The sequence below is a fragment of the Rutilus rutilus genome, assembly GCF_951802725.1.
Source record: "Rutilus rutilus genome assembly, chromosome: 11".
Taxonomy (NCBI): Eukaryota; Metazoa; Chordata; class Actinopteri; order Cypriniformes; family Leuciscidae; genus Rutilus; species Rutilus rutilus.
This window is the reverse complement of record NC_140216.1, coordinates 42,732,172-42,759,541: the sequence shown is the minus strand read 5'-3', so window position 1 is coordinate 42,759,541 and position 27,370 is coordinate 42,732,172. Positions and strand designations below refer to the sequence as shown.

General features: G+C 40.7%; 3 protein-coding genes across 4 annotated transcripts in view; all 3 read right to left on the bottom strand.

The window, feature by feature from the left end:
- The window catches only part of LOC311300281 (NLR family CARD domain-containing protein 3-like), an 88,274-nt gene that overhangs the window by 26,159 nt on the left and 34,745 nt on the right, over positions 1 to 27,370 (bottom strand). The window lies entirely within an intron of this gene.
- On the bottom strand, positions 741 to 26,966 carry LOC311300362 (uncharacterized protein). 2 transcript variants are annotated; one of them, XM_084424621.1, is made up of 7 exons: positions 26,841 to 26,938; positions 17,580 to 17,668; positions 17,259 to 17,436; positions 9,250 to 9,360; positions 7,833 to 7,904; positions 7,383 to 7,499; positions 741 to 1,871 (listed from the first exon to the last, which is right to left on the bottom strand). In XM_084424621.1, exons 5-7 carry the CDS (start codon positions 7,880 to 7,882, stop codon positions 1,736 to 1,738), a joined length of 303 nt encoding a protein of 100 aa, XP_084280747.1. In that variant the 5' UTR covers positions 7,883 to 7,904; positions 9,250 to 9,360; positions 17,259 to 17,436; positions 17,580 to 17,668; positions 26,841 to 26,938; the 3' UTR covers positions 741 to 1,735. The 2 variants fall into 2 exon arrangements, with proteins under 2 accessions (XP_084280747.1, XP_084280748.1); XM_084424622.1 differs by lacking the exon at positions 9,250 to 9,360 and having other exon boundaries at positions 17,259 to 17,374; positions 26,841 to 26,966.
- On the bottom strand, positions 20,029 to 20,623 carry LOC311300363 (tumor necrosis factor, alpha-induced protein 8-like protein 2 A). The gene has a single exon (XM_084424623.1). It carries the CDS (start codon positions 20,352 to 20,354, stop codon positions 20,121 to 20,123), a length of 234 nt encoding a protein of 77 aa, XP_084280749.1. The 5' UTR covers positions 20,355 to 20,623; the 3' UTR covers positions 20,029 to 20,120.

Genomic DNA, 27,370 nt, shown 5'->3' with positions numbered 1-27,370 from the left:
ATTAAGGTGGAAAAAATGAAGACACTCTGTCTATGTGTTCTCAGACAGTTGCTGATGTGAATGCACTGGGCTTTTTATTATGGCAAACATTTGAATGTGTGGCATAAAAAAATGGACTGGCCCTTACACCCCTCTTTTATTGTAGGATTTTTCACAACCTGCCCCAGAAACTGAGGCCTCTCACAGAAGAAATGTGAACAAGGTAAGGATTTAAAACCCTTGACATAAATTACAGTCAGTCCTGTGTTTGTAGGAAGTCAAGGAACTTTTTTTATTTGAGCCTCCAGAAAACTTGTAATGATCATGTTTGTGGTGGAAACAGACTCAGTCAGGGCCCTGTACAAAAGGATACTCGGAACTAGACTGCACACTAAAGGAGACTCAAACTAGACTGCACACTAAAGGAGTTTTGAACTAGACTGTTCACTAAAGGGGACTCGAGCTGGACTGTGAGCTGAGGAGGCTCCAAAAAAAATTTAAAAAATAAATTGGAGATCAAACAGCTGGATAAAACTGTTCTCAGTATGTGAACTTATTTAACCAAGTAACACTTTAGTAATGCAACTTTCTCTTGCTCTCTTCCTCCCTCCCTCCCTCCCTTGAATGAGCTCTAATTAGCTCGACTGGAATCGCTCTCTTTTAATACAGATTTCACAAGATGAGAATATTTGTTTTTTATATAAATAACCTAATTTTAAAGAAGAGAATTCAAGCTTCATGTCTGTGTGACTGTATGCCTGTTTGACTCAGTATTCGCTGAGTTATTGTTCATTTTCGGACGCGTTTCAGAATGGTCTTCACTGACAGAGAGAAGGCAGAACTCGCATCACGTTTATTTTTCTTTATTTGGCAAAAAGCACAACAGTTTGTTTTTATTGTGAGTATACACAAAAATAATACACATTTAACAGAATCGATTGATGTATGAAACTTGCTTGTAATATCAAAGTCAACAGAGCAAAATTAATTTCTTTTGAACTGAACTGAAAAAAATCCAGCAAAACGCGCGGGCGCGTTTGTCGACCTCAGAGGGTTAACAGGAATGTGTAAACATGAGCACATTTCCCCCATTTTAGCCTTGCTTCACTTGCTGCCTGAACAGTTCAGGATTAACTTTAAAATTATTTTATTTGTTTTTAAATCGCTAAATGGTCTTGCCCCACCCTACATTTCTGAGCTACTTCATCTTTATACACCCACTCCTTCTCTCAGGTCAGCTAATCAACTGCTCCTGTATGTGCCCAAAACAAGTCGTAAGCTCAGAGGAGACCGTGCCTTTTCTGTGGCAGCTCCGAAATTATGGAATGATCTCCCTTAGTTTATTAGACAGGCCTCTTCAATGTCTCATTTTAAATCTCTTCTAAAAACCCATCTTTTTTCTTTGGCCTTTAACACCAGAAGTTGACATTTTGATTATTCTATTGTTTTTATGGTTTGGCTGTTTTTCATATGTTTTGTTTCTTAATTTGTTTTATATTGTATTTTATGTTTTGTATGAGTTATGTATTGTTGTGTTCTGTTTTTGTATATTCTTCTGTACAGCACTTTGGTCTACTTCGGTCGTTTTAAAATGCTTTATAAATAAAGTTTGATTGCATCGCTTTATAATAGTGTGAGTCACTGAGTTATACATGCTGTCAGAATATCATCATTCATTTCTGTATTTTGATAAGTAGATATTTGCCTAATTTTGCCATACATGCATTATTTGTGAGTGTCTGTGGTCTCTATCTGTCTAAACAAAAATGTTGGACCTCAGATCAGTTGATGTGTGTTTTCCCTCAAATTTCACCGGCTCCGTCATAGACCAGTCACTCTTCATGGACACACAGCTGGACTCCGGTGAGATTGATCTCTCCCTCTGGTTTTGACTTCAATATAATAGAGACAAAAGAATAAAGATAAGAATTCTTAGATTAAATTAAAGTACATGTAGATAAACCTCACATAGATAATCAATCCATCCACCTTTCTTTTACCATTGCTTTTAAATCTGTTGTTGTGTTTGTGTTTCCCATTAAGTGACGTTGTTGTGTTTAGTTTGTGCGATCATTTGGTTGAATCTGGTTTGGTTGAGTTTGACAGCATTGTTCTGGGGTGTGTTTCCAGAACAACGGTGTAACTTGCTGCTTAACTGCTGCTGCTGCTTAACTTGCTGCTGAGGTGTTTTCTGGCCCTGGAGGTGTTCTGACATGCTCTGACATTTGTGCTTATTTCTGTTACTTGTGGCATTTTCATGGCTAAAGTCTGATTACACTGTATTTAGCACAAACTCTGCTACAATAATATATCAGCAGCATGTATGTAAAAGTTTGTAGTTTTGAGATGACATTTATGCGTGGTTTGTGAAAAAAAAACAAAAAACCCATACTGATTATTTCTTCACAAGACTTTTGAAGTTTTTCAAAACTATGTGAAAATCATCCTGACTGCTCATTCAGATAAGACAATATATTGATTTAAAATTTGTAAGACGTGTTTTGTGTAAGAAAGCTTTATGCGAGTAGGCACATCCTGAATATTAATAGCTTTCACACCTGAAAAAGACAAAGACCCTCCCCTAATGGCCCTGTTAGGTACTATCAGGCCCTATCATTCTGAGCAACCTTGCACAAAGAATGAGGAGATTTAAAAAAGAATGGCTTTTTGATTGTTTGGATTTATTTACAACACAACATAATCCAAATATGCACAACAAATGACAAAAAAGCACATTATTGAAAAAAACGATCCAAAGACAGAGACCTTTGTGCCATTCCGAAAAAAAACATAGTACATACCTTTCATTTCCAAGGTGTTTGATTTTTCACTTTTCACTTTACCATGTTCATGTACAGAGACTCATGTGAATGTTGAAGTCAGCAGGACTCATCAGTGGGGCATCTGGGCCCTGTAAAAACAACAACAACAACCTGTGAACATGCTGATATCAAGAGAAACTATAGGGCTGCGTGATTTTGGGAATACATTTTAGATTTTTCTGGTTAAAATAGCTTTTTAAAATTCACAGAATACACACACACACACACTCACACACACACAAATGTTTCCAACAATATATAATGAACAGCAGGTTTGTTGTGCCTTGTAGGCATAGGCTATGCGCAGTGCTGCATAAAATAATAATAACAATAACCTATAGCAGCCTATATATCGTTAAAAAGGAACACTTCAGTAACAACTACGCTAGAGAAAAATATATTGATTATCAGATGTCACTTCAAATGTTTCCATTTGTTATGATGTAATGAGATTGGAGTAAAACATGAAGCCTAATGTTTGGTGCGTTTTGCTTTTCAAACGCACAGCGTGTTTTGAATATGCTCCAAAATATGAAACATTATGGTTACCATATTATACATATCTACGTTTGAGCAGATATCCACAAACACAGTATTTAACAGTAAACACAGGTCTAATTATTACAATATTCACCATATATCTAGCAACAGTTCAACTGCAATGTGAAGTTTATGCAACAATAACATTAACTAATATAATTCAGAATACATTTCTTACCTATATCTTTCTTGTCTTCAAATCGCATTCTTCTTCTTCTGAGGTAAATCCAATGTAAACTGACTAAGCTCACGGCGTGTCTTCCAAACTCGACGAAAAACAGAGACTTATGAAGTTTGGTGCTTTGTGTTTGAGGTAAGGAGAGCGTTCGCGTTCCATGTGGATGATTTGCATGTCAATCTTGGTTTTCAGTTTGAATCCGATCATTTAAAAGTACACACTTAAATGTTTTTAAAGATATATGGCTCATAAATGTGTGACAAGTATTCACTGAGTTTTGTTTCAGTTTATAGACGTGCTCAAGAAAAAAAAGTTCACCGAGACGGAGAGGCAGAAAGCACACTCTGTTTATTTTCTTTATTTTACAAAAGCACAATGTTTTGATTTGATTGTAAGTGGACACATACAAAAGTAAACATATCACAGATTCTTTTTTCATATTTCTTTTTTCTGTATGACCATAAATGACGGAGTAATTTAAATCTATTGTGCTACTATTTGAAGAAAATTCAGCAAAACGCGCCAGCGCGTTTGCCAACCTCAAAGGGTTCATTCCTGGTGGAGTTTTGGTTCCTTGCCACTGTCGCCTTTTTCGCCTTTTTTTTCTTTTACCTTTGTTTGCTTAGTTGGGGACATTAAATGTAACATTTAATTTAATATTCAACAATATTATTGATCTGCCTGCATTAACACCATTATATGAGAACTGAACTGAGCTGGACGATAACATTACGGTTTTCTCCAGAGCGGATATTTATAGCTAAATTAATAACTTTTTGACAACAAAAATGAGAAATCTCTGAACTTACTTAAGCTGGACTGTGACACTATTTTCTTCTGGAAACAAACTTTGTTGCATTATGTTCCTGTTATCTCTGTAAAGCTGCTTTGAAACAATATGTATTGTAAAAAGCGCTATATGAATAAATGTGACTTGACTTGACTACCATAGTGTGATGCATCGTTGAAGAAATCAACTAGCTAGTCACAGCTGTTTCACGAAACTGTATTGTCGCAAATTGGTAGTTCAACCACGTTAGTTAATGATGTCACGCATGTAGTGGATCTCAGCACTCGATCAGCAAAGCTGGTGGGTCTCTCCACTCGATGTTTCAGAGAACTGGGGTTACGACAGTAACCTATTATTCTCTTTCTTCATCTCGTGTTCGAGATCCACCTATGGGAGAGACATGGACAGCTCCCCGATTGCCCAATACACTCACAGTGAGGTTCTGTGAGCCAGAGACGGTCACCCAAAGGGGCGGTGCCTGACACGGCCCATAATCATGAACCCACCATAATGAAGAACACACATAACTGCTGTGTACAGGCAGGACATGAATCGTGTGTGGCACACACAAGAGAAGGAAAGGTTAAGACGACCCCACCCCCAAAACAGAATGTGCTACCGAGGTTCTGCATCCAGCCGGTAGTAACACACAAACGTATGGGGAGAAGCCCAGCTGGCAGCAGAGCAAATGTCCTGCAGTGACACTCCCCTAAACAAAGCCCAAGAGGCGGCTAAGCCCCTCGTGAAATGAGCTCTGATGTCCCCTGGGGGCTGCATTTGCTTCGATTCATATGCCAAAATGATAGCGTCCACAAGCCAATGTGAGAAGCGTTGCTTAGATATGGGATTCCCCTTGCGAGGGGGTGCCCATGAAATAAAGAGTTGGTCACTCTTCCGGAAAAGCACTGGTCCAAGCCAAATATGTCTGTAAGGCATGGACAGGACACAGGGCATTCAGCCTTTGATCCTCCGCAGAGGAAAAAGGAGGAGGGTGAAAAGCAGACAGCTCTAACACCTCCGATGTGAACGCAGGGAAGCATTTCGGCATGAAGGCCGGATTAGGCTTAAGGAAAACCTTATCTCCACCAAGAGAGAATTTAGTGCACAAGGAATGGACTGAGAGTGCATGTAGCTCACTGACATGTTTAGCTGATGCCAAGGCCAAGAGCAAAGCTGTCTTGAAAGACAGCAGCTTTAGGTAAATATTTCCCAGGGGCTCAAAAGGGAATTGAGACAGAGCCTCCAGCATTAATCCCATTCAGAGACCATTCTTCTGATAACTGGCAAAGAGCGAAGGGGATCCTTCATAAATCTGTGGATTGGAGGTTGCTGCCCAACCACTGAGCCCTCAAAACCCATATGACAAGCAGAATGCACCGCCCGCAATGCGCCTCTTCTCACTGTCAGGGAGGCCCGACAGGTTCAGCCAGAGCACACGCTCTCCCACCACAGAAAGCGCCATGGAGCGCCCGCAGGTTTGGGCGGCCTGATGAGCGTTACGGAGGACGAAGTCATTAACAGTAATGATCTCCTTCCACAGCGCGGGTGAGGGGGATCCCTTGTTCAGCTGTTGGCCTAAATCGTCCAAAATCTCCACCTGGTAAGCAGAGAGGAGGGAGGAGACATTCAGGGCCCTGACAGCCAAGGCCGAGGATCTATAAGTGGCCTGGTGCACACAGGCAGAAAAACGATCCATCTTGTTAGGCAAGACCGGCTTCGGGATAGCGAGCAGCCCACCCTGGACTGGGATGAGGTGCCTGGTGATCAATGGCTCGATAGCGGGGGATCACCCATGCCGAGAGCCACCATATCCTTCACCTCTAGACCCGCAAGACCGTGTTTGAGATTGAGCGGGTCGCTCCAGTTGTGCCTCATGTGCTTCGCGCACACTGGGAGGAGGGGGAAGAGTTGTTTCCTCGGACCGGGAGGGGGTCCCAGCACTTTCCCGTCATAAATGTCCCTCTCCTGGTTGGTGGCGCTCTGTGGAGCCGGCCACTCAATGTTGAGGCGAGCGACCGCTCACTCAGACACTTCCAGGATGGACTGAGGCAAGGCCGTGGGGGCGTTGGCCTGGGAAGCGGCATGGCCCCAGCGTCCTCAGAAACCCCGAGAAGGCTTGGTCGTCATCATCACCAGAACCGTCCAGTTCGTCGACGAGTGGGAGGTTGCCCGCGAAGATGTCCTCTTTGGGGAACGCAGGATTTATATGCCCGGAGGTAAGGGGGTGGGGCCTTACCTGGCATTGGCTGCACGCTTCTGTCTATCTTGCCAGACTTAGTGCAATTGGATGCTTCTGCAGAGGTCAGGTACGGATGCCCTTCCTATAGGTGGATCTCAAACATAAGATGATAAAAGAGAACTTATTTTAATGAATCGTTTGAGATCTAATGAATGCCAGATGTTTTACTATAAATTACAGACATGGCATCTGAGGACTAATTCTCATTTTTCTCAGTTATTTTGTTTTATTTCCAGATTCGATCACAGGCTTTTTCTTACGTACCAGAGCATGTACCCACATGCGCACTCTTCAAAAACGACGGTTTTAAATCTCTTGACAAACTAAAAGATGCAAATGACATTTGTATGCATTCTAAATAAAAGATACAGATTGTACTGAATGTCAGCTTGCTTATTTGGCTCAAGATAAGTATTTATTGAGTCCACACATCATGCAAACAAGAAACTCTGCTAACCACAGGTCGAGAGCTGTCGATCCAAACCCACAACTTTGTGATGCTGTTTGCGAATGTTCATTGGAGCGAAACACAGACTCGTTGAACAATGCTGATAACGACAGAACTTGTGACCATAGTTGGCTAACAATGCTTTCGGGAAATACACCCCTGGTCCAGATTATCAGTGTTTTGTGAGTCAGTAGATGTTAGTGAAACATCAGGACTGAATCTCTGGATCAGCTGTGAGAGGAGACCTGATCCTGTGCTCGACTCCTGCAATTGCTGCGCTTTATAATAGTGTGAGTTTTGATAAGTGGATATTTGTCAAATTATGCCATACATGCATTATTTGTGTGTCTGTGATCTCTCTGGCTGTCTAAACAAAAATCTTGTACCTCAGATCAGTTGATGTGTGTTTTCCCTCAAATTTCACCGGCTCCGTCATAGACCAGTCACTCTTCATGGACACACAACTGGACTCCGGTGAGAATGATCTGTCACCCTTAAATTGACTTCAACAGAATAGAGATAATAGAGACAAGAATCAATTTGGTTGACTATGAAAATAAATCCCACATGAGAAGGTCGTCTATTAAGACAGTGTGTTGAAGAGTGATGAGACTGTCCAAGGATAATGTCATATATCATCTAGCTGTCTACTGTATCTGTGTGTCTCTGGACAGTGTTTAAAGACCCTGAGTGGTTCCAACTACTGTATATCCCGGCACCAGAATATGATAGAGACAACAGATCACTATACCAACCCTGGCAAACACACACAACACCCTGTTATGTGCAGAAAATGAGTCTTCTACAATATTAAGATCATATGAAGATTGAAGTACCTGAATCCTGGAGAAGAATCTCCATGTCTGAATGTGTGTGTGTCGTCCATGATTCATTCAGTCTTCATGGAGCTGCTCGGGTAAGAGATCAGAAACACTCATTCACACACACTCAAATACAATACATTTCAATTCTCATTTTCTTCAGTGTGTTTATGGAGACAAAACTAATCCAATTTCTGATCAGTAATTATCAACATTTCACTCCTGGTTTAATGTGATTTTCAATCATGTTAATGAATGTTCAGAACTGGTATAATCTGAATCAGCAGATTCTCTTCAGTCAGATATGTCACATTTGCACCAGTATTTCATCTGTGTGTTTAAAACTGAAATATCTCTGCTGAACAGACTGGGCAGTTTGTAACACTAGAGTTTAATGTTCTTCCATTGAAGCACTGAAGGTTGAAGGATGAAGCGAGGACTCAACTGCAGGAAGAAGTGGTCTTTTTATTAATAAAACAAACATCAAAAACTACGCCATAAGGGAAAAAACAGAGTGGCAGCTTGACGAACAGGCAAGGCACACGACTAGAATCATACAATCATACAAACCAGCACAGGATTGCAAACAAAAGGAGAATAAATAGGACGGTAAACAGGGCAGGGGCCTGTTTCAGAAAGGAGGTTCAAACAACTCTGAGTTAAAACTTGAACTCTGAGTTGACTTACCCTGAGTCTGAGTTTTCGGTTAGAGAACAGCTGAAATGAGTTAGTTCAATCAACTCTGAGTTGACTGACTCTGAGTTAAGCGCGTGCACCACAACTATAAAAAGCCATTATCAATGGAGCGCAGATATTATGAGTCACCATGGCAACAGTGCCGGACAAAAAGAGGTCTGCATATTTCTCACCAGCAGAACTGGATGAGCTTCTGCAAGCATATGGAGAGTACGAACACATATTATTATTATTTTTGAAATATCGGCTGCAGCAGCGAAGGACAGAGAGTTAGCTAGGGAGAAAATAGTTGCTCGAGTCAATGCGTAAATTTGCATTTTAATTACTGTTATACAGTGATGGGTGTAATTAATTACAAAGTAATCTAAATACTGTAATTTAATTACGGGCTTACTCTTAATTCTTCTGTAATTTAAAGTAAAATCTGATGTAATTGCATTAGACTATAGAACAATTCTGTATATTTAACATACATTTTTAAAAGGTATATTTTTAATGTAACCTTCTCCCTCTAAACACTTTAGTAAATTCAAGAATAAATCATGCAATTGTATATTGTTTATTTCAAAGCATTAAAAGTGCAGTTTCTTGTCTCTCCTTGTATTGTTCAAGTGGTTGAGGTTGATATGGGATTTAGTAATAAGTAGACCAATACTTTCTAAAGATAGTCATTATTACATCAATCTAATTACACTGTTGAAGATGTAATTTGTAGTTAGTAATACAAGTAACTTACCCAAACTGTTATATCATCAGAGGTGAAACTGGAAGAACAGTATGTTATTCAACCTAATTTAATTTTTCATGTAGGTGCAATCCTGCAGGCATTAGAAGAACATGGCAGCAGCTGAAAATTAAATATAAAAACATAATTCAATCAGGCAAGGCTTGAGCATATCATGGGTGTAGGCTACCTGACTTTACAAACATTTGACATATTAAATAACTAAATAGCATCCAGTGCAGCAGCATTTTTGGCTGAGGGAATTCCTGGAGGGACTTCAGAACCAGTCACTCCTGAAGATCCAAGGGCCTTCATAAAATGTAAGAGTAAAATGTACATATGTGTTATTTTTTATATTTTATATATTTTTTATATTTCCATTTATTTTACTTCGGGTTGGGTTTTTTGTTGGTCCCAACAGATTCTGATGGTAGTATCTTTCTTTTGGAGCCTCCTGTGCCAACAGAACCCCAGGCAGTTGTAAGTAGCCTACTCAATACACCAGAAATTATGACAAATAGTGTTATAAAGTGCACTCGACCAAAAGCTCATCTTCACAGGACGATGGAGATAAAGAGTTTCTGCTGCTACTGAGAGGCCTACAGAGGTAACGTTAATATTATGTGTCTACACATCAAACAATCTACACATTCAGATTTTTTCACATTTTTATGTGGAGTAGCCTATAAAATCTAAGTTTAAATCTAAGTATAAACAGGTATTCTTATCTCTCCCTCCGCCCCCAGAGTGTGGAAGAACAGCAGGAGGACGGTCCATCAACTTCTGGTGCACAGATCAACACAGTTCAGTGATATTCAGTAAATGCCACAGTTTAATTCTGTAGAATTTGTTTATAACTACATTATGTAGCTCTAATCTACTACTGTATTTTAAGTTGCCAGTTAAGGAGTTATACTGACTTCCTCTTGATAGGAAGTAGAAAAAAGAAAAAGAAAAAAAAACAGCAGTAAAACAGCAATGAATAAATGTACTGAAAGATTAAATGAGGTGTTTAAACACTGCTTCCTCTTAAAAAAAGGAGAGAAGTCTGAAAGAAACTCTGGGTTTACCGAAGAAAACCTGCTCCCAACCAGGTTAGGTTCACAGAGTAAGTTACCATGGTAACTGACTCTGAGTATAAGTTACCACTCTTTCAGAAACGGGCTTGATTTACTCTGCTTTCTCAGGATTGACATACCTCCCATTCTGAAACAGAAAACCCAGAGTTTCCCTCATTTCAGGGTTAACATATTCAGAGTTTTCACTTAACCTCCTTTCTGAAACAGGCCCCAGGTAAGAGGGAAGACAGGTAGAGCAAATGAATCAATAATCAGGTAACAAGATGGGCAGGGTTAGACAATCAACACATGGCACAAGGAAGCCATGTGCTCACACTAAACATAACAAGCACATGACCAGCAAAGATAATTACAAGCCATGCGCTCACACAAAACAAGACAAACACGCAACTATGAGACAAACTCATCAAGTTTCAAGTTTGTATTTATTTATATAGCACATTTAATAACAGCAAACAAGGCTGACCAAAGTGCTGAACAATACACAATTCATGAGAAAAGCTCACAATGAATTAAAAGCTAAAGAAAAAAAAAAAGGTTTTAAGAGAAGATTTAAAAACAGTTAAAGACTGAGCCGCTCTGGTGTAAACCAGAAGGCTGTTCCACAGCCTAGGGCCAGCAATAGCAAAGGCTCTATCTCCTCTGTTCTTTAACCATGATCTGGGGATGGACAAAAGTCTCTTATGACCAGACCTCAGGTTTCGTGTGGGATTGTGTGGACAGAGTAGCTCAGACAAATAGCTCGGCGCCGGATTATTTAAGGATTTAAAAAGAAGGAGAATAATTTTAAACTGAATTCTAAAATGCACTGGTAGTCAATGAGATAAACATGATCAAATTTACGTTTTCTTTTGAAAACGAACTTTGCAGCAGAATTCTGTACTAATCGGAGACGAGCAATAGAGTATTTGGAGATGCCATAGTAGAGAGAGTTGCAATAATCCAACCGCGATGTAATGAGCGCATGGACAGCAATCTCTAAGGTTTTCTCAGAAAGAGAGGATTTGATCTTAGAGAGAAGACGTAGCTGGAAAAAAACAAGAACTAATCACCGCATTTATTTGTTTATCAAATTTGAGGTTCTGATCCCAGAAAACACCTAAGTTCTTAATGCATGATGAAGTAGAAGGAGAAAGGTATGGGATTAATATCCTGCCATGATTCAAAACTGAAAATGAAGTTCTGAAAGGTTGAAACTAAGTGTTCGAAAACTCCAAATTTTACAAAAAAAAGTTTTGCAAGATCGAAAAATAAGATTTGCAAGCTTGCAAAATGTAAAAAAAAACAAATATCTCTGCAAACATTATGTTGTTTTTGAGATTTCCTTCTTCAGAACTGCGAAAAAAAAATTACGATGTTGCGCAAATTTCTAATTTGTCAGTGTTCTCCCACTGTATTAATTTGTTTTCGAGGTTTGAAACCTTGTAAATGGTGATCTGAAAACTGGTGTGCGAATGTGTGAAAAAACGTTTTGAAACTCTGAAAACAGAGTTTTGCAGGCTTGCAAAGTGGTAAAAAAAATAAAATCTCTGCAAACATAATTTTGTTTTTGAGTTTTTCTTCTTCAGAAGTGCAACACTCTTTTTTACGGTGTTGTGCAATCATTTTTTCAGAGTTTCGAATTTGTCAGTGTTCTCCCAGTGTATTAGTTTGTTTTCCAGATTTGAAACCTTGTAAATGGTGATCTGAAAACTGGTGTGCGAATAGGTGAAAAAAAGTTTTGAAACTCTGAAAACTGAGGTTCGAAAGGGCGAAACTTATTACATTACATTACATTTGCACTCCTATTGCAGACTATTTTTTCAGAGCTGAGTTTACAACACCAACTTTGCAGAGATACGCCCACACAGTTGCGAGCTTGCGACTCACGTGATTTGTGGCAGCGTTGTCACGCAGCTCTGCTCTGAAACTCTGAAACTTAGACTGAGAGAAAATTAAGTTTCGCAACCTCGCAACTTAAAAAAAAAAGCCTGGAGGGAGGGCCTTCTGCTCTTGGCCAATGCTTCAATCACAAGTCGTATTTACTGGAAAGGTGGGATTGACCGACTGCTCCGCCAATGACGAAAGCGCACAGGATACGCAAACAGGATGCACGGCTCTCTGGTCACAAGGGCGATCGGGGACCGCGTTCTGCAATTTTTTACGTGTTTCTTTTGTAAGTATAGACACGCAGATTCTGGTCGTGTTAAGGAGTCAGTTATGGTCGCGTTACTTTAGTACGTGTAAAGACGCACAGTTTTACCATGTTAAGACGACCAATTTGAACGTGTTTCTCAACGCGCACATTATAGCCATGTTCGAACTTGTAGTATTTTTTTTAAAGCAGACTTACTTTTAGATTTACCTTACTAGATTTACTTTTTTTTACTGATATCGTAAATTAATAAATGTTACATTGTAAATTAAGTAAATGCTATATATTACATATTATACATTATAATTTATTTATATGGGTTATTAAATGTTTAAGTTATTGGCCTATCATTTTCAAAATTATATAACTTACACAGCACAGCATAGGCTATATTTATAACTGAACACACACACACACAGAGAGAGAGAGAGAGAGAGAGAGAGTGAGAGAGAGAGAGAGAGAACTTTATTCACTTTAACATAATAATGTTTTTGTAATTTGGTGTTCAACTCAAAACCTTTTATTATCATATTTTTTCAGAGCTATTGTGTAAACAAATAAAATAAAAAAATAAAATAAGACAGCAGGTAATGTCCTCAGAACAAAAGTGTCTGTTTTATCAGCAAAAGCCAATAACCAACTGGATAGAAACAAACTTCTTAAAATTAATTTTCACTTTGTGAATCACAAGTGGTGATAAATGTTTTTAAAGTCTATAAACTGTAACTATTTTAAAAACAAATGGAGACAGGGGCAGCGCCAGAGAATTTTTAACGCTGAGGGGGTGCTAGATCATTGACGGGGAGCTGCGCAATTATAGGCTATATATATATATATATATACTATTTATAAATGAGCAAAACTTGGCCACTAAATATTTAATATTCAATTATTTTAATGATCACAATTAAAGTTTTAATTTTATTAAACTTAACAAGCGCAACATTCAGCATTCAATCAAATATCTAAAAGATGTATTATTAATAATAATGTCATACATAATATCTCTACAAAACGAAATTCACTTTAAAGAAAGGCTTTCTACAAAATAAAACTGAATGAAGTGCTCAAAATCATGTCTCAATCAACCATTCCTTGTCTCTCGATATATTGCGCATCCTATCTTACTCGTGCTGTTCACTTTTCATAAATCAACATAAATGGAAACAAAATATGAATGGAGACATGAGTTCTGCTATGACTATGAGTTTGTTTGTGCTGTTCTAAACTTCGTCTTGGATGCTGCAGGCTGATGAGTGCTATAATGAAATTAGTACATTATATTTAAAATATGTAATATGTAATATTACAGGCTCGACATTTACGCTTGTCCGGGCCAAGTGGATTTTTTTAAGGGGCAAATGAAAGAGAATTTTACTTGCCCGACCGGACAAATAGCCTGATTAAAACATCAATAACAAAAAAATACTATTCTGCATTAATTTAGTGTAAGTTGCAACTGATAGTGAATACAATAGCCTAATATAATATATAATGCAGGCTTCTGACGATAACAAGCTTCTGCGTGCCTAATTTGGAAACAAATGAAACATTCAAAATGTGTTTTTATATTTATAACATATGATACAGATACACGTGCATCCTGTTTGCGTATCCTGTGCGCTTTCGTCATTGGCGGAGCAGTCAGTCAATCCCACCTTTCCAGTAAATACGACTTGTGATTGGACTGTATGTCAGCAGACAGTAAAGCATTGGCCAAGAGCAGAAGGCCCTCCCTCCAGGCTTTTTTTTTTTAAGTTGTGAGGTTGCGAATCTTCATTTTCGCTCAGTCTGAGTTTCAGAGTTTCAGAGAAGAGCTGCGTGTCAACGCTGCCACAAATCACGTGAGTCGCAAGCTCGCAACTGTGTGGGCGTATCTCCGCAAAGTTGGTGTTGTAAACTCAGCTCTGAAAAAATAGTCTGCAATAGGAGTGCAAATGTAATGTAATGTAATAAGTTTCGCCCTTTCGAACCTCAGTTTTCAGTGTTTCAAAACTTTTTTTCACCTATTCGCACACCAGTTTTCAGATCACCATTTACAAGGTTTCAAATCTGGAAAACAAACTATACACTGGGAGAACAGTGACAAATTCGAAACTCTGAAAAAATGATTGCACAACACCGTAAAAAAGAGTGTTGCACTTCTGAAGAAGAAAAACTCAAAAACAAAATTATGTTTGCAGAGATTTTATTTATTTTACCACTTTGCAAGCCTGCAAAACTCTGTTTTCAGAGTTTCAAAACGTTTTTTCACACATTCGCACACCAGTTTTCAGATCACCATTTACAAGGTTTCAAACCTCGAAAACAAACTAATACAGTGGGAGAACACTGACAAATTAGAAATTTGCGCAACATCGTAAAAAAAATGTTGCAGTTCTGAAGAAGGAAATCTCAAAAACAACATAATGTTTGCAGAGATATTTGTATTTTTTTACATTTTGCAAGCTTGCAAATCTTATTTTTCGATCTTGCAAAACTTTTTGTAAGATTTTGAGTTTTAGAACACTTAATTTCAACCTTTCAGAACTTTATTTTCAGTTTTGAATCATGGCAGGATATTAATCCCATAGAAAGGTAATCCAGGTCAATGTTACTGCTCTTAAAGTTTTCATGGTGTCATGTCACACAAGGCGAGGAAGCAATAATGCAAGTAAAAGTATATTTATTAGTAGTTGCTCAGAGTCAGATATAATCGGGACAAACACAGTGGCAGTTGAGTGGCGCAGGGACCTCGACAGGAAACACAGTTGATGGGTAGATAGGTCGAAAATAATTAAAATCCCTACCATCAAGTGAAGGTTTTTTGAGAAGAGGTGTAACAGTAGCTTGTTTTAGGCTATCCCTGTGCTCAAGCATTTATTCAGAAAAGACACCAAACATGTTCCAACTGAATCAAAAATTTGTTTCAAAATACGGGGAGAAAGAACATCAAGAGAGCAGAAGGAAGGTTTCAAATGATCAACAATTTCTCTGAGAGACAGAAGAGAAACTGGATCAAAAACACTCCATATGGCTGAAGAACAACCCAGTTCAGGTGAGACAATAGCAGATGGTTGTAACTGTGATCTTCTCACAGAAAAAAGAATTTAACACAGAAAATAAGGCTTTTGACCAATGATGTTTTTTTAAATTAAATTATAAAAATACTTAGACTTAGCAGATTTCATAGCTTTCTGAAAAGCACTAAGGCAGTTTTTGAGCATTTCATAGGAAATTTGTAACTTATCACTTTTCCATTTACGTTCTGCTTTTCTACATGCTCGCCTCAGAGAGCGGATATTATCATTGAGCCATGGTTCAGTTTTAGGTTTTAACTTCTTAGCTTTTAGAGGAGCAGTGGTATTTAAAACCTCAGAGCATGCAGAATTAAACAGACTAAGATGTTCTTCAGCATCCAAGTCGGGTAAGGGTGACTCCAGGGACAGAGACAGAAACACTTTGTTAAAGGTGTTAGTGAATTCATCACGGAAACAGGGAGAAAAGGAACGAGTCCATTGTGCAGTAAGAGTAATGTGAGATCTTGACGGAGGAAAGGACATAGAAAACAATACAGGCATATGATCTGAGTTCAGAGTGTCAAAAACCTGGGCATCAGTAATGGAAACGCCATGAGAAAGTACCAGGTCCAAAGTATGGCCATGAGTATGAGTAGGATCTTTCACCCACTGAACCATGTTAAATGAATCAATCAGATTTAAAACCCCCATTGTTAGAGGTTTTGACTGACAGCACACATGAATATTAAAGTCCCCTAGCAGAAGAATATTACTATAATTAGTAACACATTCCCCCACAAAAGCAGTAAATTAATTTATAAAATCTTTCACTTGGTGAGGGGGCTGATACACCAGCGCTAACAAAACAGGATCATCAAATTCCAGTCGCAACAGCTGTACTTCAAAGCTACTGTAAATTGTAGACGGAACAGAATGACAGTAGCTACTAAAACTCTACTGAGCGAAGCCATGAGCTGCGTGTTCACACCAAACATATCATGAACATGCAGCCAATGAGCATTCACAGACTGTGTGTTCACACAAAACATGACGACATGAAAGCACAAATAAACAAATTTTACTTTGTAAACAAATCCGCGCTATTCAGAACACGACAACACGAGCGCCTGGTCAAAGAAATATAAACCAAGCAATAACAGACAAGAACAAACGGCGAGTGAATGAACACACACCCCGACACTGGACCGAAACCGAACTAGACATGAGTGCTGAAATCCGAACACCGTGCTCTGAACAGAAAAAAGGCACGGCTTGAGCACACTCGCGAGACTATACATGCTCAGACAGAGACAAGACAATACAGGAGTGTCAGGACTGTCACAAAACCAAGAAATAAACTAGACCAAATTGACAGTGTCTGATGTTACTCTCACCTGTGAGTGAGTGAGGTTTTAACAACAGCACTCTTTGTACTTGACAAAGTCAAGCTCACATTTATTTACTATATAATATAATATATTTATATAAAATATAACAAAGTTTGAGACATGTAGAAAAAATGTTTTCACAAAAACATTACCAAAGGTAAAGTAAAACTTTACAACCTCCCTTGTCTACCGTACTTATCATTTTTTAGTAATACAATACAAAATATGTAAACTACACGTCATTTGTTGGTCACCTTATTTTATAGTTGTGGCTTGTAGAAAGTTGTGATGATTCACCAATCTGTACTGATAAATTATGTTTTATTAACAAGGTTCGGGAGGAGCACGTTCAGATAATTAACACAGAGGAGAGCACTCAGCAATCAATGGTAAGAGGTGTATATATACTCAGCAGTCTCACCTCATTCCGTTGACAGTTTTGCAGCATCCCTCCAGCACCCCTTCTCCACGCTTCTATTCTTTGGTAGCAGCTTGATCTTGCAGCATACCAGTGAGTGATCGGAGTCGCCGTCAGCACTGTGGTATGAGTGGGCGAGAAGCACATTCTTGAGGCTTGTATGGACCTATATCTCCAACCCCTCCCAAAACATTGATAATATAAAGAAATCCATGTTTCTTGAAGTTCTTCATGTTTAAGTATTTAAATAATTCAAGAAAGTATGTCCTGGTTTGTGAAGTTAATAAGGAAGTAAAGCAGTTCACCTGACTAATGTTCACTCACCTGGATTAAACTGTTGGGTTACTGGTTCCTGACATGTTCATGGTTTCTCATCAAGTATTTCCCCACAACGTCAATTCCTCTAGAGGAAACTAGAAATATTACTATTAAACACTTTGATGCTCGGTTTTTCTGAGGTAAAAAATCTTATTACGCCCTGCTGTAAAATGGCACACATGGTAGAGTCCTGCACGGGTTCGGGTACCCGCAAATTTTGCTCAAACGGGTGAAAAATATCCAACTGTGTCGGATACGGGGGAAACACGGATCTAAACACGGGTTTAAAACAATCACATGCAAACGTAAAAATATATGCATATTTTTAGGAACACATCTACAAAAATATTCCTGTATTTCAAGTTGATAAAATAATTTAAAATCCACATCAGTTTATTTTGTGATTGTGCCTACGCGCCACGCCCTCCCAGGAACTACGTTACCTACGCTACTTTCACTTTTAAAAATGCATCATAACCGCGCGTGCGATCTGCTTGCAGTCGTCGAAATGGATGCTGAGGAGTTGAAGAAAAGAATAGCTAGTGGAGATTGTAAAGTTGTCGACAATACGTCATCAAAATTCAAGTCCAGTGTGTGGGAGAAATTTGGAGTTATCTGAAGAAAACAATATTGTGAAAGGCTTTGCTGCATGCAGTTTCGTGTTGGATAGCCGCAAATGTGGAACTTCATCGCTGAGGAAGCACGCAGATAACTGTGGTAACAAAGCAAGCAGTTCTATCGAACAGTATTTTCAAAATTTAACACTGTTGTTCAGGATGTGTTGTGTGCAGGGCGTGTTTGAAACCAAAATGGTCAGATGTAGGCTAGACGAAATTGCGTGGCAGATGGTGTAGCCGCGTCTGTTATTAGGCTACTCAGTTTTGTGGTAACCTTAGCCATGTTCTTCATGTACCGGCCTTTTGACAGCTTCGGCTGAAGTTGTCCTTGTGTTAATTGTCGTTATAACTTCTGTATGATCTGGCAACATTACTGGCAACAAAAACTAAACATTTTTGTGATTGTGTCTATAATGTGATTGGCTAAACTGATTTTATTTCGGGTGCGGGTCGGGTGTCGGTTCTATTTTAAGCGGGTCGGGTCGGGTGCGGATTTTAATTAGTGCTGTTGACGGATAAAAGGTCGGATGCGGTTTGAAGCACTGCAGGTACGGGCGGGTGCGGATTTACAAAATCAGACCCGTGCAGGACTCTGACACATGGTACACACATGGAGGCAAAAGTTGCCAAACCAGTTTGAAGAGGAAGAGAGAGAGAGAGAGAGAGAGAGAGAGAGACAATGTTCGCACTAGTTTAGATCAGTAATCATTTGAGGGCTTGATGAGATTTTCAAACTCATGAAAATTAACCCTCTTATTTAATGTTCTCCCTTTTGCTGTGTTTCTGTGTTTGTGTTTGCAGTGTTTGCAGCAGAAATAAGCAGGCTTGTGGATGAGGCTTTCCCCAAATAAAGCGACAGGGCACAGAGGGAAGAGAAGTTTTGCTGAGTACGAAATGTTATGAACAGGGAGTGATGGACATGGAGGAGGCTGTAATAATTGCAGGTCGGTGCGAAAACGTAAGAAAAGCGATTGATATGGGACATGTGACTGCTAATGTCAAGCATAATATGACTGCTGACGGGGCTGTTGCTAATGTGAACTCTATGTCTGACATTAGTGGACTATACAGAGCGATTGACAGATTAACTGACGAGGTGAGGGGCATGAAATCAGCTCTTAACCGTTTGGAGGACGAGAATAACAGACTGAAAGAGAGAGTGTGCCGTAGCGGCACAGATGAATGGAGTAGACCGCACTCCCCGTCACGGGATTCAGGTCAGGTCACAAACTAACCTGAAGCATCACAAGCACAAGCATACATGAGGCAGTGAAAAATTCAGAAAAATGAATCGGACGTGGAGGTGTACACAAACACTGACCAGGGGCCATTGGTATCATATGTGAAAGGAATTATTGAGGGCATTGAACTTCTTATTTTAATAGACTCTTGTTCTAGTGTATCACTAATTAGCTCTGATTTTCGAAAGTCAATCCCAGCACTTGGCAATCGACCTCTAAAGAAAGACTATATTGCGGCCAGATGTTGGAGATGCTGGGCACGCTTACTGTGACACTACAGCTGGGTGCTGAAACACTGGCAACACGTTTTTCATGTGGTGAGAGAAGCAACACAGTCCGTATTGTTGGGATGGGATTTTTTAGTGAAAAATCATGGACTGCTGGATGTTAGTCATGCTAAGCTGCAGTTATGGGACGTTTCCATTCCACTTCTTGCCAGCAAAGACTTTGTCCTAACATGCTAGATTGTTTCTCTGGCCACAAATATGACATTTTCCACCCCTCAGTGAGTCAATCAGTGCCTGTTAAGATTGGTTTGCCTTGCACAGCCCAAGTGTCTAATAACTTTGAGGGGTATTTGGAACCTAATGTGTCTGATTCAGCCGGCCTGGTTGTGGCGCACACACTCACTGACGTGCACAATGGACTAACTAAGGCTCGGATTTTGAATCCTTCTGGACAGGACATTTCTATAAAACAGGGGAGGCGCTGAACTTCTCATGTCGGAACAGAACTCCCACCTTCACGGCGATCTTGATCATGTTCTTCACCACCTTCTGGGCTTCGCTGTGGTTCCCCGTGTGCTCTTTGGAGACGCGGTACAGCTCGTCCAGAACCTCGCTGCTGTTGTTGTCGATGAACATGTGAGCCATGGACTTGCTTGCCATGTGACTGAGGATCTTCTTCTGGGCCTTCATGGCCATGTACCAGAGGACGGATGGACACAGACATACAGTGTGTGTTTACCTGCGTCGGGCAGTCGGAGGAGTGTGTGTGTCGAGTCTGTGTGAGGAAGTAGCGTCTTCCGCTGTGTAACTGTGAGAGGAAGTGAGATATGTCACTTCTGCTTTCTGTCTCTCTCACACACTTAAACGCTGAGTTTCAGACTCTTGAGAGACGTGTCGTATCGTTCATAGCATTGAAAGTGTGACTGTTAGAACACAAACTAACCTGAAGCATCACAAGCACAAGCATACATGAGGCAGTGAAAAATCACACCAGATCTTTCTGATATCTGTGTCTTCACAGCTGCAATGAGATTAAAACAGAAAGTTTTCACCAGCTGTGCCTCCTCTAGAGCAGGGGTTTAGAAACTATGGGCCCTCAGGGGCTGCAAGAGAGTGCTGGGAGTCCGGGGAAAACTTTGGGGAAAAACTTATTTTAATTGAATATAATTTAAATCAAAGTTTATTTTAATAAAAAATGTATATTATTTAAATAATATAATCTGATTTAAATAAATAATAAATCTAACAGTACAGTACAGAAAAGATGCAATGATGTAACATAATAGGAACTTTAAATGAAAATATTAAAATAAATAAATACCAATTCATTTAAATAAATAGCGAATTAATAAATTAAATAGATTTAAAAATGTATACTATTAATTGATACATTGAATGTAAATAAACAAAATTATTAAAATAAATAAAACGTGATATAATAACTTTGATTAAAATAAAAATAATATTTTAATTTAATTTAATATTTAAATAAATAATATATTTGATTAAAATTGATATTTAAAAAGTGATATTTAAATAAAAACAAAAATATTTGACATTTGAAATAAATAAAACCTGATTATAATAAATAACTGATTTAAAAGTTGAATAAATAAAGTATTATTATAATTAGATTTCTTTTTTAAATGACGTAAATAGATAATAGATTAATACATTTGACTAAAATAAGTTTATTAAAATAGATAAAAGATGTAGTTGGTCATGGGTGGCTGTCCGTGTGCGCGTGCCTTCCACCTGGCTCTCCTCTCTTCTGCTTGTTTCAAGATCTTCTCCTCACCTGTATTTAGCTGTTTCTTGAGCTGGCAGTGCCAAGCTGATTTCTGAATTTCCTCACGTAGGTGGTTCCACGACGCGGAAGTGGTGTTACATGGGTAGCCTAAAGACAGAGCATCCTCAAGAGACTTTGCGAATTCCTCGAGCTTCTCTGGATGTTGCATCTTAGTCGCGTCAATGCATGGGTTCCCTTCTTATTTGCAGCGGCGGAGTTTCTTTGGTAGCAGCTTGATCTTGCAGCATACCAGTGAGTGATTGGAGTTGCCGTCAGCACTGTGGTATGAGTGGGTGAGAAGCACATTCTTGAGGCTTGTATGTCTGACGATGACCATGTTGAGCTGGTGCCAGTGCTTGGATCGAGGGTGGCGCCATGACACTGTGTTGTGGCTTTGTCTGGAAATAGGAGTTGGTCATGCAGAGGTCATGAAAAGAGCAAAGCTCCAACAGGCGCTGCCCGTTCTCGTTTATCTTGCTAACTCCAAAGGAACCCAAGCAGGAAGGCCAAGAGTTGTCTTCTGCACCTACTCTGGCGTTGAGGTTGCCAAGAAGGACGAGGTGTTCGCTGCTGTGCATGTTCTTGATGGCGTCATTCAGGTTGGTGTAGAACTCGTCTTTTGCCTCAGGTGTGGAGGTCAAGGTTGGGGCTTAGGCGCTGATTAGTGTAACTGGTCCCTCAAAGGTATGGAGGCGGAGAGTCAGCAGGCGATCTGATCCCTTGTTACCTGGTTCAACCATCTCCAGCAAGGTGTACTGCCATCTCACTGCAAACCCTACTCCATGCTCTCAGAGCGGCTATATCTACCTTCAGTCTCAGTAGCTCGTCGTTAATGACCGTTGTCTTTCTTACGTCACTGATGTTCAGGAGGTCGTCAAGCCCAGTTGTCATGGTGCGGACGTTCCGGCATCCCAGATTAAGAGCTGGTCTCTTCTTGTTGTTTTTTATTGGTGTGTTATTGCTTGGTGCAGAAATTGCGGTCTGCTTGTTGGATTTCCTTATCCCCATGCACCCAATGAGGAAGGCAGACCGTGGCAGGACAGCACCTTACTTGCTGGGGACTGCTCAACTTAAGACGGGCAGTAGCTGTTCAATGAGATGCGAAGATCTCTCCCACCGTCGGAAGCAACCCATGGCGCCACACTTTACGCCAATCGAGCGTAATATTATTATATTATTTTTGTATATCATTCATTATTCACCACGGAAGAAAAACAGACAACGTTGAGACTTTTATAAAATCTTACCACAGTATTTCCAGTTTACAGTGAGGATCATGCAGTAGATCAGAAAGCTGCTTGACTCCTGAGTCTCCTACTTTATTCCATGACAGATCCAGTTCTCTCAGGTGTGAGGGGTTTGATCTCAGAGCTGAAGTCAGATCAGTACAACCTTCATCTGTAACACCACAATCATTCAGCCTGTAGAGAACAATGGCACTCTTCAGTCTCTCAGTTCAGGAAACACTGATATAAATTATATGATATATATGAATTTCTCATTTTACAGTATTGCTTAGGTACGAAAGCACATGCTAAACTCATAAATGTGATCATCTTTTATCAGTGTAATGATTGTTGTCAGTGTGACTTACTGAACTGATCTGGATTCTGTAACCACAGGCAGCAGCTTCTGAAAAACTTCATCTGCTGTATTCTGTGCTCCAATAAACTGATTTAGATCAAAAACATCCATCTTCTGCTCTGGTGTCAGCAACACATAAACCAGAGCTGACCACTGTGAGGAAGAGAGTTTGGTTTTTCCAGATGTCAGATAATCTTGGTTCCCTTTCAGTTGGGCACGTTCGACGCCATGCACCAGTTGTCTTTCGCTTCAGAGCCGATCGGTCCTCATGTCGATGTCTCTGAAGAGTGTGTTGTATTCCAACGTGCGAGTGTGTCGGTGCTTCTTCAGGAAGTCTTTCCCGGTGCTGGTGTTTACAGCACGTGACAGCAGTGATCGCAAGCTTTCTAAGCTCTCAACTGCTGTTTTAACAGCAAAGCAAATCTCTGTGTTTGTTTGTCTGACGGCCAGTTGAGGGCGAAGAGAGTGAGTGCTTCACTGGTACAGGCTGCACCATCCCTGTCAATGTTATTCCCCTGTGCGCTCCGGCACTGGTGAGAGCCTTTATCCAGTACAGCCTTGCAACCTTCAGCTACCTCTTGCTTCGCCAGCCAACAGCTGGGTGCGGTTCGAGGACCCGGTTTCGCCTTCTCTGAGGTCATCTAGAGAAAGGTAAGAGTCGAACTACGCACTCAGACCCTTTCTCTGGCCGCCTTTAGGCCTTTCGAGCTGGGTCCCTGTTTGTTGCCTGAAGGCTGTGGTATCCGTGGATACCTTGGGCCCCCTGTGTTGGTCCGTTGTAGCACTGAAAGGTGCTCCCGACCGACTCAGCCGGTTCGTCATCAGATTCGGCTGGTAGATTCAGTTCTTCGGGCACCCTCCCATGTGCAGCGCTGTTTGTTAAACATCTGTGTTCCGAATTGTGTTGCCATGTGTGCAGTCATCGCTTCCTACTGGCAAAGGTTGCGATCGAGCTGTTCCTCCAGCCGATATGAAAACAGGCTTCTAAGTGAGGCCTGTTCTTCATTGTACTCAAACTATAGTGAGTTAGACCATTAGGGATCTGTGTGCTTGATTTGGGCTCTTTTTCTAAGCCTCCGTTTAAGTTACAACACAGTACGCATTACTAATGCCCAGCCCTATGAATGGTCTGCAGCGTGGGGCCTGAAGGACGCGTACCTCAGATATCCACTCCTCCGCACGGGTCATCCTGTGTCTTGTGTTGAGGGGTCGAAGTCTCGGTACAAGTCCCTCCCTTCGAGTGCTACATAGCCAGTTGGGTTTCAGGTCAACTGGAAAGGAGTACTTGTCTACGGACTGAGGAGCTTTTTTACAGTGGGGGGTGAACTTGGTTTACATGTTTCTCAATTGAAATGTGTCCGGTTGGTGCTTAGAGGTGAGAAAGGATCCTACTGAATAAACTTCAGAGGCTCCTGGGGCATATGTGAGATGCAGCCGCATATAAACGGTTTCCTCCATATGATGACTGCTTCAGCACTGACTTCATGACCAAGTTCCTAGGTGGCTGTGGCAGAGCAGCACGCTCTGTGTGTTAACAACACTTGGTATGCTGCAAAACTCTCAGCAGTGTTCAGACCTTTTGTTTCTCCGGGCTAATCGCTCCTAGAACCAAGTGTCTATTAAACACTAGCTCAGGGGCCATGTATAACGGGCATGCAGTGAGGAGGGCTTGGGCTTACTTCACACTGCATTGGCATTCAATTGCCTCGAGTTGTAGCAGTTTCCTTGCTTGATGCCGCTGCTCAGTAAGATGCACTGCCCAGTACAGCGACCGTTGCTCATACGCTTCCCTCGCATGTTACAACTCGCCCGCCACCTCCTCCTATTGGGTCAAAAGCTTCTGAGGTCGCTTTTTCCACTTTAAAAATTCCGGCCTGCTCAATCGTGCCGCCCAGGTGGCCTCACAACAGCCTGTTGCTGAAGAGAGTGGAGACTCCATCCCCAGGTGTTCCAGCTGTCCGGATATCTTTGGGGCCGCACAGTTACATCTGTTGCCGCTCTGATTTGTTCCCTTGCTAGTTGCTTACTCCCTTAAACACGGAGACACTGGCTCACAGCTGATGCCAGGGTCTATGCAAAGTGCGTTAAATCCCCAGTGAGCCCTCTTGCACATCACTGTGTTAAGTCAGGTAAGAGGAGCAGGTTCTTTAGTTGCCCCGTAATGGCCCAACTAGGACCTCATTCCCTAGACAGCCTTCCTGACTCATTTCTCTGAGACTTCTCAGGGATGGGGCTCCTTTGGCACCCACACCGAACCGGAGAAATCCAGGTTCTGTTGTGGTGGTTCAGCCATCTACCTCTGAAAGAGCTTAGATACTATTACTTCTGCGAGAGCTCCCTCTCAAAAGAATGAGGCTTGCTTTCGATCTGAAGTAGGACCTGTTCGTTGTTGGTGTTCTTCTCAATAGAGGGACCCCCGAGAGTGTTCGATCACTTCTGTGCTTCCTTCCTGAGTGTGGCTGCTCCATTCCAAGCGCTGCTCCACTCCAAGCGCCTGCAAGCGCTGCCCTGGAGGAGGCAGACCCAGCCCTGACTTTTCTCTGTTCCTCCCGCTAGTGCGGTTATATAGGACAGAATGCAAAGTCTCAGGACCTCTCCAGCTCTTGTCTGTTGCAGAAACCAGCTGAAGGGAAGGCGGTTTCCATGCGGAGGTTGGCCTACTAACATAAATTAGTGTGGCCAACATCTTGGTGAAATTCCAAGGTGCACCGTGCCCACCTGGGTAGTGAGCTCCTCCATAAAGAGAGTGTAGCTCCTTCCTGGGTGTTGACATGAGTGACTCGCTGACAGATTAGGAGTTGGGGGCTGGGCGACACCAGCACATTCGCTAAGAAATTAGCCTATGTGTCGAGCCGGTTGCTTCCATGGGCTCCCTTCTCACAAAGCCAGCCTCACCTTAGCCTGGTTTGTAGTGTCGGCTTGCTGCGCCATCCCCCTCCTATGGACTGGATAAGTGCGCCTCTTGCTCCATTTGAGTTCCCTCTTCCGAACTCTGTTGAGTTCCTCCTCACGTCTCCGTTCCCTTCTTCAGGGAACGAGGGTTACATACCGAGACGTTCCCTTTCAGTCGGGCACGTTCAATGTAGTCGACATGTTGACTGATTGGGATCCTTGTAGTCCCCCAGCCACTATTGCTGTATAAACGCTGACCAGGTTCCCCTCGGCTTCTCAGCGATAAACAACTGGTGCGTGCATCCACTTCCGTATTTATACGGAAGTATTGTAAAAACGAGCCAATGATTCACGCACGCCAATGTCCATTGGCTCGTTTTTACAATACTCGAAGATGATAGGCTCCCTAGCGTGATCCCACTCAGTCAACACGTCGACTACGTCTCCGTTCCCTCCTTCAGGAAACGAGGGTTACATACGTTGTATTTTTTTAAATTGTAATCAGGACGGTTTTCTGATTATTGAGGCCCAAAATGACAGAATTTCCTGCAGAATTTTCTGCAGAACTTTCCAGAATTTTTTTTTTTTTTACATTTTCTTTAAATGTATAATTAAACAATTTAAAATCACTAATCATTAACAGAAAAATTCAAACAATGTAAATTGATGTCTATGATGCTATTTCTAGAAAACCCTCCTCATCTGATGCTATTCTGGTATTGAGGGAGGTTGTAACAGAACTCTTTATACTGGACATTAATTTGCACAGACAATTATAATTAAATCACATGTCCAACGAAGACTATTAGGATTTGAATAATAAGATCAAGAACTTCATATTACATTAAGAACTTTAACTATGTTACTTTAAGTATTTCATGGTTACTTAAGGTAATGAAAGGCTTTATGCATCTCACCTGAAGACTCTCCTTGATCAGAATCAAAGGTTATAGACACAGATCCTCAAATCTCTGCATAAGCGGCTGTAAACATCACTAGACACTTTGAAGCTCTATTTCACTGATTCAAAGAATCTTAATTCTGGGTAAAAAATGGAGTCGATAAAAATGTGGAAGTTGGGAAATCTAGTATCACTTTCATTCTCCCAGTAAATCATGGTTGCCAGATCTGCCGTTTCATACACAGGTCAGTTGAGAAAGGCTAGTAGTGCTCCAGTTCTGACAATGTACAAATGTAAAAACTTGCTCATTTCACTGTTCAAATCTAAAAGCATAAGCTCTGCAATATCTGTCTTAAAATCAGCTCTTGTATCTCCTCTCTGTATGATTCACAGACATGACTCTAGTTTTCATTCCAAAGTGCAGGAGAAATATTATTTATAATTTGGCCCGAGAAAACTAGTAAAATCGACATGTTTACATCTAAACTTGTGCATTTTTAAGCACAAAATGTCAAACAAAAACTAGGAAAGCAATGTTTTATTTTG

Excerpts from the sequence above, each read along its gene's own strand:
- LOC311300363 (XM_084424623.1), bottom strand. The coding sequence starts at position 20,354 with ATGGCCATGAAGGCCCAGAAGAAGATCCTCAGTCACATGGCAAGCAAG.
- LOC311300362 (XM_084424622.1), bottom strand. The coding sequence starts at position 7,882 with ATGGACGACACACACACATTCAGACATGGAGATTCTTCTCCAGGATTC. Across the intron at positions 7,500-7,832 it reads GATTCTTCTCCAGGATTCAG|TCAATTTAAGGGTGACAGAT; the intron begins GTACTTCAATCT and ends ATTCTGTTGAAG. Across the intron at positions 1,872-7,382 it reads CACACATCAACTGATCTGAG|TCAAAACCAGAGGGAGAGAT; the intron begins GTACAAGATTTT and ends ATTATATTGAAG.